The 14,348-nt window shown below is 41.4% G+C and overlaps 1 protein-coding gene across 4 annotated transcripts in view; it reads right to left on the reverse strand.

The window, feature by feature from the left end:
- The window catches only part of LRCH1 (leucine rich repeats and calponin homology domain containing 1), a 191,299-nt gene that overhangs the window by 73,153 nt on the left and 103,798 nt on the right, over positions 1-14,348 (reverse strand). For all 4 annotated transcript variants that reach the window (XM_058548176.1, XM_058548179.1, XM_058548177.1 and 1 more), the window contains exon 3: positions 5,091-5,217. In XM_058548176.1, the coding sequence (XP_058404159.1) occupies positions 5,091-5,217 (127 nt within the window). The remainder of the gene's footprint in view (positions 1-5,090; positions 5,218-14,348) is intronic.

Raw genomic sequence — 14,348 nt, forward strand, 5'->3', positions numbered from 1 at the left:
TTGATAGTAAAAGAACCATGTTTCCAGCGTGTTAACATGGTTTTAACGAGTGAAATGAGGTTTAGTCAACACAAGAGACGTCTACTGACCCTCCTGCCTGGCTGTGGTTCCTCAGAAAGCAAACTTTCAGACAGACACTGCCCATTTGTACCACACCCTATTTTTGTAACATTTTCTGATTCACTTTCAGCTGGTCATGGCCTGCCACAACCCTAACGGGAAAACCACTGCAAGTAGAACCAGGGAACTCTGAAGAGAGAATCATGGCCCTTCTCCTTGAGGCACTTACAGTCTAGATAAGGGCACAATGAGCACAGCAGGATTGTGCTGCGGAAAGAGTGTGGGCTTTCATGAGACAAACCTGGTTTGCGCCCTAGTTCCACCACTTCGTAGCCCCATGGCTTCAGGTAAGTAATTCTGAAATGCAAACTTGTCTCTAAAATGTATATATGATACCTACCTTGCTGGGTTATTGTCAAAAGTATATGAAATAATACATGTCATGTACCTAGCAGAGTGCCTGGCATACAGTAGGTGCTCAGTAAATGCCACTGCTTTGTCTCTTTCCCTGAAGAAAGAATGTGCAGATACAAAGCCTTGCAAAGCAACACATACATGCAGTGACAGCTCTGAGGGAACAAGCTGTACAGAAGTAAGTCAAAGTACCCAAGGAGGTCAGAATGCTCTAGATTGTTCCCATCAGAAATGACCCTGGAAGGGCTGGCTCCATAGAGCTAAGATTCCCTAAGTTCTCCTGCACCTGAAGCAATGTGGAAATACATCCTGGCCTCTCTTGTGGACGCAAGAAAAGGACATCTCCGTAGTGCTTCTTCATGGAAGGAGGAGGAATTGCTTTTCTATTTTCCCTGCATGATCTCAATGGCTGGACAAGCCAATCACTGAACAGGAATGCTTTTTGTTTTAAGATTCTTAGATAACTATGACGCATTTAAAAAGGTAAGATATTGTTTTCCAACTCCAATTCCTCTCAAAAATTAGAAAGGACAACTCCTTTCTTGTAGATGGGTACGGTGTTCTGTTTTTTAAGCAATGACGATTCTGGAATGCTCCACTCACACTTGAAAGAAAATAGAGTTTACGAATCAGTTTAGGATACTCTTGAGTCTAATGTGAAAGATTTAAAAATATTTCTTCCAAAATAGCTCAACAACGCTCAAAGCCTAATAAGCTGAGAGATTTTATCAGCACTTAAGTGGCTTAAGGTACTCTGAATGCTTGGGGAGCTCCCAAATTTTTAACAAGTTGGTTACCATGTAACCACAAAACAGAAGCCTCCCATGCAATTCTAGAATGACTTCAGGCTCTCCAGGGAATTTTTTCCAACTGATAGTTAAAAATCATCTGATATGGTTACCTATAGCAACATTACTATTTTAAGCAAGAAGATGAAAGATAAATAAGAACAAATGGAAACTAATCTTTTTTTAGTCTGTGACCTTTAAGCAAGGCCAGTCAGCCCTTGTGGTTAAATAATGTCAACTTATTAAATTTTTACCAACTTCATAAATAAATGCTTTCTACAAAAATCAAGCTTGCTCATACACATGGGTCAGCAAAGAACACAAGCTATAGGGCTGCTCCGGCCAGTAGGGTGGCCACTAGCCACACGTGGCTACTGAGCATGAGAAATGTGGCTATCCAATCTGTCATGTGCTTTCAGTGTAAAATACACACTGGATTTTGAAGACTTGGTATGAAAAAAATATTGCATTAATTTTATACTGCATACATGTTGATGTAATAATATTTTGGCTATCTTGGGTTAAATAAAATATATTATTAAAATTATTTCACTTGCTTCTTTTTTTTTTAATGTGGCTACCAGTACATTTAAAATTACACTTGCTGCTTGCATTATCTTCCCATGGGACAGCGCAGGGGGAGGCTATTTCAGCTTAGGTTACAAGTTAGTTACACCATCCCTCTGCTTGAGTTTCTCCATTTGTGAGATGTCAAGAGCTTGGATTAGATGCCTTTTAAAACCTCGATGGCTCTAACATCCTAGGACTCGAGGGTTCAACAGTTACTGCTGCTGGAGAAAAGATACAAGGGCCGACAGATGAGAGTACTGTAACTAAGAGGCAGGGCAGCCTTCATGAGAGCTGGGCTCTGGTCAAGGCGCCTGAGAAAGCTCAGGGCATCCCTTACAACCACCCAGCATCTCGTGTGTCTCGAGGCTGGAGACGGTGCTGTCCCACTTCTGCCACATGCCAGCCAGCAGCTGACAAGAGTATTTGAGGAAAGCCCTGCTCTGGTGTGGGGCTGGCTCCTGGGCTCAGCACATGCGCCACCTATTAACAGATGAGCAGGTCTGTGGCTGGAGCAGCACAGCTGATGGATGGCATGCTGTCGGCTGAAGCCCAGGGTGCAGTGGAACAGAAACACATGCTGGCTGCCAAAAGCTTCCAGAAGCCTGATCTCACCAGTGTGCCACCCATCCGAGGGAGACTGAGAAGTGAAAAAAAAACCAACTTACTATTCATATTATGTTTGCAAGGCCCACTCCAAATTTTAGCAAACCTGGATTCTGTGGCTTATCAGACTCACAAAGGAAGCATTTTTTTTTTTAAAGCCTGTAACTATCAGTTTCATCCGAAACATTATTCTGTATTTTTGTTTTGTTTTGTTTTCTGGAACCAGTCAAAACGGCACCTTCTGAATTAACTTGGACTCAAGATAGAGTTGTCCCCCCACCCGGCACGGCACTTGGAAGTCCTCACCATCTGTCCCAAGCCACCTTTCCAGGCCCACTTTCCACCATGTGACAGCAGCATTCAGCAAACATTTATTGGGTGTCTCTCCTGTGCTAGGCACTGGGATATGACAGCAAGGCAGATGCGGTTCCTATCCTTAAGCAGCTCTCAAGGTGTGGGGGGAGCTGGCGTGGAGAATGTCCAGTAAGAAGACAAATGTGATGCCATGAAAATTCTGTGACAGGTATAGGATGCTTGCCTTAGGAGCACCTGACTCAGGCCTGGAGGATCTAGGAAGGCTTTTTGGAGGAAAGGAGAGTTAACTTGGCTAAGAACTGACCAAGAGAAGAGAAGAAGAAAGAAACAGGTCACGTAGAAAGAGTGATGTGCTCCAAGGTCCAGAAGTGAGAATGAACAAGGTGCATTCCCAGAGGGCTGGAACTCAGAGGGTGAGAGGCCAGGGGAAGAGATGAACCTGGACATGAAGCAGGGGCCAGACCATGGAGGCCTTAAATGTGCTGTGAAGAAGTTGATGCTGGCTTAAATCTAAGGTGATGGCCAGGGGATGGAGTACCCAGCCCCGTTCCGCCTGGCCTCTGCAAGCTTTAACTGCTTCCCAGACCCCAGGCATGCCATGTACTCCCGGGCCGTCTTGCCTTGGCACAAGCTGTCCTTTCTCTCTTCAATGCCTGCTCTGCCCCTGCCTTCTTTTTTCCATCAAGGAAATCCCATGTAGACTTCCACAAACGGCCTCTCAAGGGTCTCTTCCCTTATAAACCCTTCCCAACTCTGAGACTGAATCAATCATCCCCTACCCCATGCACATATTTCTTGCAATAAAGACTTCAGGGGGAGGGAGTGTCTGCCCAATTAATATCCATCTTCTTTCAGAATTGCCCCCGTGGTGGCAGCCAAGCAGCCGCATCTGGGCAATGTGACCGTGTGCCTTGAGCATCACCGGTTGAGTCAGGAGGGGACATGGGACTCAGATCTTGTCTCTCTCACTTAGAAATTGGGCCTGGGATATGCTAGTAGGTCCCTGCTAAGTGCTTCAGCTGGTGGACATGTAAACTCGGGATCTGTGGGCTAGGCAACTTCTCCATTTTATGGAGAAGAACAGGAAGCTGGGCGAGAAAACAAACCACTGTCATGGTTCTTGACAACTTCACAGAGTCTTGTTCTAGTCACTCATGATCCCTGAGCAAACATCCTGATGCTGAATGATGGGAAGACCCCTGCATCTTTCTAACCAACTCCAACTCTCATTGTGACCTAGTGGAATGGGTTTCAGATACTGCCATCACATAAGTCCTGAAAAAGGCACTCTTTTTATAGCTCTACTGCCTTTATACAGCAATTACTCATTTCTCTACTAAAATCAAAGTTGATACACACATGACACAGGTGCTGTCACTTTCCTAGCAAATTCCCACTGCAGACACGACTAAGGGATCACAGCACTCTCTATCTGGGCTCCACAAGCCATCAAGACTGTGTTCCAGGTGGCCCCAAAGAAATTAACTGGAATGGGCACGCAAGAGAAGTATCGGCCATCAATGTTTAGACTGGAATCTACTTGAAGAAACGTTCCGTGTCCTTTTCATGATTGTAATCACAACATCCAGCTCTGTGCTTGACACAAGGTCAGCAGGGAATAATGCTTGCTTGGAGGATAAACTATTACGGATAAAAACGATTATGTTCTAGCCTGATTGCTCATTCTTGTCTCTTTATTCACCCATCTGAGCTCAATGGAAGTCTAGAAAGGATTCATTCTTTTCTATTTTAGAAACAAGGTAAGTAACTCAGTAGTGAAAGAGCTGAAATAGAGCAGTGCATCTTGGTCTCAGGTACACACTTACAACCCATCTCTGCCCATCTAGAACTCATCCTTCTTTTTTTATCCCTGGGGATATGGTCACATTTTAAAGTTACATCAATTTAGGACAATGGTTACAAAAATCCTTACAGAATCAGAGCACTCTATTCTCTCTGATTTAATTATATACATTTGTAAAGTGTGGCCTACTAACTTATTTGTAGACTATTTTGCCAGTTTATCCATAATTTATCACAAACTTATATGTAATCTGAAAAAAAATAACCTAACTACCATATGATAACCTGTAAACTTCAGGAACTGTAAATCCTGGGAACTTGAGGAAGTAAACACTACAGGAAACCTGTAAATTTCAGAAACTGTGTCTGTCACAGCAAAGCCAAGATTTTTCCTTTCCTTACATAATGCCTTTATCAATGCCTCCCACAACGTAGGCTCCCCCTTGTACGACCGTAGCAAAAAGTCTCTCTGACTACCTTGATAAGCTATGATTAGTAAACAAACAAAAAAGAGCATGTTAAAAATCAGTAACATACCAACTCCATTAACTGTTTGAGCTGCCCTATCTCTTCTGGCAGCGATCCAAGTTTGTTGTTACTTGCAATTAAGACTTTGAGAGGCAGACCACACAGGCAGGCGGGCAGGGCGGACAGCTGATTTCTACTGCAAAGACAATACAACAAGAACACACGTAAACATACGGGCCACTTCATACTGTTCCTGAACATGTTTTTCACAAGCAAAGAGAAAGAAGTGATCTGAGAAGACATTTTACAAATACAGAAAGTCCAATAAAGCTTCTATATATGTAATAATTCAAATCCCCAGTGTATAAGAAAATAAAATATATTTTAAAAAAAAGAGATGCATAGGCAGTTCTGAGGGAAACTTTTCCCAGCACGAGGGACTCTCCATCAAGCCCTCTGCAGAAGCTGTGCCCTTGGCCAGGTGGGAGGCAGATGGGCAACACGCTCTGCACCACCAACAGCAACGGGATGCTGGTGCCAACTGTTCTCCTGCGATGTGAGCAGGGAACTCAGCGAGGACCAAAGCAACCAGCACTGCGAAGGCATCGTCTCATCCATTTTAGTAGTGATGGGGGGGATCCTTTTGCTGCAACTCAGAAAACCACCGGGCGGATTTCCAACGTTTTGACTCAGCTTCCTTTTGTTAAAGCAAGAGCTTCTGTGGTTAAAGGCTATTTGAGTATCTGCAAGAGAGCTAATTAAAAGAAAAAAGTAAAGTTGGCTTTCTGGCAAAAATGAAGCCGGAGCCTAGAGGGGTTCGGTTTTGCAGAGTAGCCAGAAAAGTCTGAGTCCAGTTCTCGCCTCTGTTCTGCTTGAAGAGGTTCTCTACTCAGAGGTCTTTGAACTGCTGATCGTCAAGCCTTAGTTTTCTGAGAGACGGAGGGAGGAGCCCTTTTCCTGCTATCAAGGAGACAGACAGATGGTTTTCAGTTTCCTTTGCTTTCCCGGCCATTATGCTGATGAAGCCAACGAGGCAGTGAAATTTCTAAAAATCTGTATGTTAAGTTATTGCAACTACTTAGAACTTCTTGTGTGTATGTGCACACACGCATGAAGCTTCAGAGGTTGTGGTACTGTGTACATGTATTTATGGGCACGCACATATCTGTGTGTGCGAGGGGGAGGGACAGTCAGATAGACTGGAAACACACCAAAAAGTTATCAGTGGTCATTTTGGGGGGAGTAGGTACAATGAGTGCTTCTTATTTTGTTTATTATACTTTGCTGAATTTTCCAAAGTTCCTACAGAGTGCTTTTATAATTAGGAAATACATACCATTATAAAAAGATAAACTTCATCTGGATACTGGTTACATGGGTGCTTCTATTTGTGAAAATTCCTTGAGATGTACACTTATGACCTATGGACTTTTTTCTATGTATGTTATATTTCAATGAAAGGTTTTACTCCCCCACTCCCCCACATGAGGAGACAGGACTTGGGCTAGCCAAAGGGCATCTCGAGCTAATGGGCCAAGAAAAAGCAGGTGTTGTGCTCAGGAGAGAAGCTTTCTAATGTGAGTGGCTCCCCTGTAACCACCCTGACATCTCTCCTGCTGCAGGTACCCAATGCCCAGGTAACTAGGTTTTAGCAAGAAAAGATACAGCCATATCTTCTTTCCATTGCCCATATCCACAAAGAAACTATTTTCAGAAAGGAGCAGAATGAGGAGAGAGCTTTCTCTAAGAGAGTCCAGCGGAGGGAGGGAGGAGATTGAGAGCCCTATGGGGGTTCCTGGCACTGGAAGGGCCAGCTGGCTCTTTGCTCCCACCTGGTTAGGGTGACAGGCGAGAACAAGGGTGATGGGCTCGCCCTGGCACTCTCTCCTGATCTCTGGGGGCAGTAGAAGGGGAGACCAGGGCTACCAGCCCGTCCTTCTGTCCTCTCACATCCCTCCTGCCGCTATCCTCACCCGCAGGAGCCCAGTGGAGCTCTTTTGGCTAGATAAGAGCCTTTCTGGTGCCCTGCCGGGAGAGCTTTCCTCAAGCTCCAAAAAAGGCTCCTTAGACACTACCTCCAGAAAAGAGAACTAAGTTTATTAAAAGGTGGCAAGTAAATAATTTGGGATGCAATTTGTGGTTACAAAATATTTATTAACATGTAATTTCATAAAGTGAGGATTGGTAAATTAAAATGTTAATCAGGCAATTCTATTATACTGGAGCTATATTTAAACTTCCTTTTAAAGAGAAGATTAAGGGAACTAAAGATTAGTATTTTCAGAAATTTCTACATTCCTATTTTCCACAGAATCAACCATCACAGTTGGAGATCTTTCCCACGTTTCTTTGCTTGGCAACTCAGATTTAAATAATTCCCAGTCTCACTACCTTAATGCAGGCATCTAATCAGATTAGCAGATACTGAATTGGGAGAGCCATTTATCTTACCATTTAAGCAATGCCATGGAAGCTCTGCTCATTTAAAAGCATGAATATTTGCGATTACTCTCACTGGAATTCTTCCAGGGTGGGTACTAATTTAAAATAAAATAAAATTGAAGCTTGTGAAAGCATTTATGGTTTCTTTGGTGGGGATGCATGCTTTTTATGCTGCAAGTTGCTAATGGGATAGCTTATTTATTTATGCCTCACACATTCCTCTATTTACACTATAGTTAATCACCTGTAGACAAATTCAGATGACAAGACTTTAGTCATAATAAGCATTCCAGAGACCTGGGGCACGTTTCTTCTACTTCATGCATCCATCCCCTCAGCCTCATTTCATGTATTTTATCACAGGATGTTCCTGTATTACTTGTAATTTCCCCAACAGAAAAAGGAAATACACATGCACACAAAAACCCATTAGCTCCAGCAAATATTTATAAAGGAGAGGAGAAACTACACTCTCTCTAATCCTCTACCCACTAAAGACCACATCAGCAGCCTGAGTTTTTTGAAACCACTCATCTGGCAGCAATTTTTCTCAAGCAAATAAGTGCCCCAGGCTGTAATCCACTATCCTGCCCCCTGCTTGTCTCCTGAAGGCCTCCGCGCTATACACAGGCCCTTCGAGGAAAGAATGTTTAAAAATAAGGCCATATAGTATCTGATAAGGTAAAGGCCAACATTTATTTTCAAATCTAGCCTGTGAGCCACATCTGAAAGCAAAATTAAAAAAAAAAAAAAAAAAAAAAAAATTTTAACTCACTCATTACAAAACAGTAAATTAGTGGGGGAAAAGAGCCGCTCATTCGGAAGTAGAAATTATGGAATCGGTCCTGGTGGCCTGAGCCTTCCTGCCATCACAGAGCTGAGCCTGCCCAGCATCTCGTTTCACTCTCCCTGCCCAGTCTGGGTTGAGGATGGCACAGCGAGGAAGGAGTGGGCCGTTAGCAGTCCTTGTTTATTGCTAATGCTTCTTCTTCCATCTTTATCAGTTGAATGACTCCCTGCTAGATTTATTCGTTTAGTTCCTCATTTCAAGATGAAACAACAATCTGAACATTTTTGATAGTCTAAGTTTGCAGGATAAATTTCCCTTAAGTTGAAGTACCACTATATCTCACTTAACATAATTCCTAAATTAAGGAATTCACAAACCAAGTCATTTCTGTATGGTTTTACTTTTAAAGAGTTTTATTTTAACATATTTTGACTATAGCACTTATTAATATCCATGTTTTCAGACTTAATGTTGGTATTTGACATTATTTATTATTGGTTTATCAGAAAGTTATTTTCCTTAAAGTGTGTGATGATAAAAACATGCTATATTTTTACATGTGATTTTATTATCAGGGCATCATATATAATTTTTTATTCAACTGGAATATAACTTTTTTTTAGTGTATAGGTTCACTTAATAATGCAACATAGAATTCACTTAGAAAATAATTTATAGAAAGACTCGTATAACAGATTTCACCTATTCAATTGGTAAAAAGGTCACCAACTATGGAATTAGAAGATCTGGGTTCCAATCGCATCGCTGCCACAAGTCATCTATATGACTTTAGGTGAGTCACTTAACCTCTCTGGCTTTGTTGTCCATAAAACATAGGTAATAACACCTATATACCATGATACATGGATGAAAAAGTGCTTAGCCCAACACTAAATCTATATATAAAAATTAAACCCTATTCAACCACTAATGTGGTCAAGCATTGGGGAGGTGACCAAAAAAAGCATACGTATTTTCAGCTAGGCTTTAGTCATTTATTTCCTAATTGCTAAAACTTCAGCCACTTTTAAAATATGGTTTCATGTTTCATTCATTGAAAACATTTACCAACAAAAAATAAAGAAAACTACTCTGAGGCATGCTGAGAAGAACCAGGCTGGGCTATAAAATTCCAGGCCCAAATAAACCAAGTAACTGTTTTCAACCTGGAGAATCAGGACTAGGACATATAATCAGCTGAATGACGTTTTGTCTCCCATCTTCTCTAATTCCAGGATCCTACCATTTCTCTGGGAACACATGAACACCCAGGGATCACCATCTCCATTTACTACTTGGTTTCCAAAGAGGAACAGAAATAATGATGTGAAATCATTAACCATCACAAACCTATTAAGAGAATGTCACAGCGTGCATCTGACGGGCCACAGAGAAAGCAGGGCAGGTTTCATGGTGTGGTCACCTGGGCTTACCCTATAGGCATCTCTGCCAGGGAAGGGAATGAACAAGTATGCAGTAGTTACTGTTACTGCCTATTTGAATGGCACTGTCTGTGCTCCCTGCCTGACCTCCAGTAAATAGTTACTTTACTTTAGCCAAGCAAGTTTCCTTTGTCACACGATACCTCACCTAATTTTGTTTTCATGTTCTTTTTGCATACCATGTTTGCCTTTCATTCAAGACAGAGTAACTTTTTTCTGTTTTGCATATGACACTTGACTGTTAATTGTCTTCACCCACACACAACAACCATAGAGACCGTTTCCTTTTTCCTGCTTGGTCCACTCTGAAAAGCCCACCATGGCCAAATGTCTCACCCTCACTTCCTCTAATGACTGAGTACTTCCCCTGTTGCCAGCCCTCCCCCTGCATTCCCACAATCATTATACATCCAAGATAATTACCAACAAGAAGAACACTGCTTTAAGTCACCTTGTGATATCTTGGTCAACTTTAATTTTATAAATATAAAAATTATAAATATAATTTTAATAATATTTACATGAAATTTTGAATCCTAAATGAGATTATGTATATGCATAAAATCTGAGAGTCCATGTTTAAACATAACTTTGAAAGCAGTTATGCTACCTACAACTTGAATAGAACAACCATTTAGAAACTTAAAACTTCTGGTTTCAAAACTAGAAACATAGAATCATCATTTCAACCAAGTCTTGAACACTATACCCATCATTTCACACCGTATAGACATAAAGGCCATATTCTGAGAAGGTAAAGGGTCAACTTTAGAAAAGAGAATTGAAAGAAAAGCAAGGAAAAAAGTGAGTGTCTACAGCAGCACAGAATTCGGGCAAATTACTGCACCAGCCATTTCACTGTGCATTTCGCTGTGCATACCTGCACCATATTTGGCTACTGTAACTGAACTGACCTCCCACAATAACAGCCTATCAGTCTCCTCTTGAGTATAAATAAACCCTTGCTTAAAATATTTCATTTTTTACACCCATAACCATCAGCAACCACCACTACCAATGTCTGTAATTAGATTTCAACATGCGGTTATCGATAACTACCCCTTCTCAGTTATTTCCTCTCCTTTTTTCTAAAAGCTTTTCAATTCTAAAAGGACAAGGCTCTAAAAAGTATTACTTTCAATTTTCTCTATAATACTCATTACGCCCTTCCTTCATTCTAAAATGGAGCTAAATGTTCAAAATCAAGGAAGTGTTGGATGTTCAAAGGGAACTCACCATCTGATATTAGCAAAAATATTAATTTGCCAAACACCTTCTATGGCAACAAGGTAGATTTGGGGGTTTAAGTATTAAGACTGTAGAAGCCTGAGCCCTAGGTCCTGAAAAATACCACTGTGCAAAACACTGTTGCTGGCACACAGGAAAACCATCACCAAATGGAGAGGAATGATGTATTGGCACTGAAGATAATTCCCTCACTTTTTGGTGGAGCCATGTTCCAGGTAGAATGGACACTGGCTTCCTGTTACCAGGAAGGTACGTCTACCTTACCTGCCTTCTCCTCCTTGCTCTCCACCAAAGCTAGAAAGATGTATATTTTTTATTTTAACACTTTTTCCCCAATAAAAAAGAAAGGGATATTGATGCCGACAAATAAGAACAGGCTGCTCAGATCAAGTTTTACCAGGCGACACTGAGATAACAAAAAAATATTCATAATAAAAATTAAGATGCCTAAAAATTACTGTTTATCATTTGAAGACATCCATCTATTTGTAGGAATTTTTGAATGTGTAATATAAATTGACACGCATGAACATAAGTTTATGTACATCCTCTTTTCCCCACTTATCCGTCCAAGGAAATGAGCTTCAGAGAGCTTCCTTCCATCATGTAACTTGACAGCCACTAATGTCAGTTCTACTGAACTGCTCTAACACTTTTACAAATCAGTAGCATATCCTCTTTACTAACAATACTATAAAATCCACCAACTTGACTCAAACACTAGATGTTTTGCCACTATTTTTCTTAACCTGTATTGCAATTCATATGACAGAGCATGCCACAAAATGTGATTCAACAAATCGACAAACATTTCCTGGGTAGTTATTATGTATAAGGCACTGTGCTAGGCACTTTTAGACAACTATTATTTTATTTATATTCACAACAATCCTGTAATATAAGCATTCAACCTCCTACTTTTGAGACACTAAAACTGACATTGTTTAGAGAATTTAAATCACTTGCTCCAAGTTGCCCGGTTAGTGAGTCGCTCTATGCCAAGGCTGGGACCAGGTGGGTCAGGCTTCAGATCAAAGTCTGTGGTCAACCCTCAACACAACACAGCCTCTTCTCATTTACTTTGGAATAAAAAGTGTAGGAAAGGGCTGGCCCCGTGGCTTAGTGGTTAAGTGTGCGCGCTCCACTACTGGCGGCCCGGGTTCGGATCCTGGGCGCACACCGACACACCGCTTGTCAGGCCATGCTGAGGCCACGTCCCACATACAGCAACTAGAAGGATGTGCAACTATGCCATACAACTATCTACTGGGGCTTTGGGGGGGAAAAAAAAAAGGAGGAGGATTGGCAATAGATGTTAGCTCAGAGCCGGTCTTCCTCAACAAAAAGAGGAGGATTAGCATGGATGTTAGCTCAGGGCTGATCTTCCTCACAAAAAAAATTTAAAAAAGTGCAGGTAAACCAGGAAAACAGTAGGAAAAGGGCACTGAATTCCAAGCAGGAGGCAATGAGATGCTACACTGTTAGTTCAATGATTGATTTATATAAAAATGGATGGAGGAAAGAGGTCAAAGATTATTTCTGAGATTCCAAGCTGGGGTGCTGGAGAAAAACAGGAGCATGAACAGGAACAAGGATCCAAAATACGCTAATTTGGGAAAGAAGAAAATGAGCTTAGTTTAGCACATGTTGAATTCTGAGGAGTCAACAGGCATTTAAGAGGAACTGAATATTTTAGGCAATTGGGAAAACAAGGCCTAGTGCTCAAATGAGTCAAAAGGGCAGAGAATATATTTGAGACACATCAGGCTCGAGATCTGTGAGGGAAGATTTAAGGACCAAAGATTGAGCTGTGGGGAGTTCTAGCATTAAGGCGCAGGAAAAGAAAGAATATCCAGGCACCGGAATAGAGAAAAAAATAGAAAAGAGTCAGAAAAGTGAGAGGAAAGCATGTGACTGAAGCCAAGGAAGGAAGGTGCTACGGTGTCAAATGCTGAAAGGAAGCCAGTGATTTTCTACACTTACTGAGTGCCTGCTCTGCTCAAGAAGCTGTCCTAAACTCTGAGAAAATATAACAAGATTAGGCGACATCTCTCTGAGCTCATATCACCTACATCCTACTTGAACATCGGTCATATATTTTTAAAAGGCTCTAGCAGCAGATGTTTCCTACTGGGTTTCTCAAGATTTAAGTTAAAAAACTAGTGACTCAACGAATAAAGAAAGTGAGTCTTCCTTTATGGATCTTATCATGTAAGGTGGAAGGAAAGGATTCCAGACTCGTCCTAATAACTCTTTAAACAAGTGTCTGCAGACTTTGGGCACCACTGTCAAATGCTCCAAGTTGCCTCTGGTGAAGATCCTAGGCCATTCTCTCCACCCACTACTGAGGTGACAATGGTCTCTTGCTGGAACTAAAGTATGGGAGGGGCCACCACTCATAACAGTTTACGTAAATTCCCTGAAGATCACCTGTCCAAATTACTGGCCAAACAAAAGTAAAAGCGCTGCCCTTGAAGCACACTCACTCCCTCCTCAGTCCTCCCCCCACCACCCACCTACACACAAAGATTCAGGATCTGAAAGGAAGAGTTTCACAATCCACGCTGAACACCACTGCTTATTTTTTCTTCTACCTATAGTCACGTTCCAATAGTTCACGAAGCTGCACAATTCCTGCATGGGATGATACAAACTAAATGATTTGGTGTATCAGGAAAATTGTAAATGATTTTGAAATAGGCAAAACCACTGCACGTCTAACACACCCTTCCAGGTCATCTCTGCCTTTCATTGTCTTTGAGTTATTTTACAACTCTGTAATTTGTAGAAAACTGATAGTAATGCAAATCCTTTTTGTCCACAGAAACACAGATGAGTTGTGATGAGTGCAGCAGAGTTGCAATTGATTGTTGCCCTCTGGATATTGACCAGTTTGCAACTATTTGTAAATTCATTTCAGCAAGCCCACTAGCATGTTTGTGTGTGTGTGTGTGTGTGTGTGTGTGTGTGTTTGTGTGTGTGTGCTGAATTCTCCTTTAAATGGGTTATACCATCTGACCGGTTCCTTCATTAATTAATGAGTTAAATACATTCTTTGACAGATGTTCATTTTATATCTGCATTAGAGTCATGATTTTACCTTTTTTTTTTAAAAGAATTACCCTTCAACAGGTGATTACTTTCAGCCACAGGGACTCTAGTGTTTCAACAATGAAATCTCAGTGCAGACAATTTAGTTTCAAGACTCTTTCAGCTGCTTTAGACTTTTGGTCAAGGTCATTCTCTTCCCCATTATGCAATATAGAGCTCTCAGACCCTGTGAAAAAATCCTCCCACTCCCTCCAAAAGAAGATCACCCTTATAACGCAAGGAGGTGGGCAGAAGAAAAAACCTTAGAAGCAAATGTCACAAAAAATTAACAGTCATTGAATCTGAATACTGGTG

This window comes from Diceros bicornis, chromosome 9 (genome assembly GCF_020826845.1).
Source record: "Diceros bicornis minor isolate mBicDic1 chromosome 9, mDicBic1.mat.cur, whole genome shotgun sequence".
Taxonomy (NCBI): Eukaryota; Metazoa; Chordata; class Mammalia; order Perissodactyla; family Rhinocerotidae; genus Diceros; species Diceros bicornis.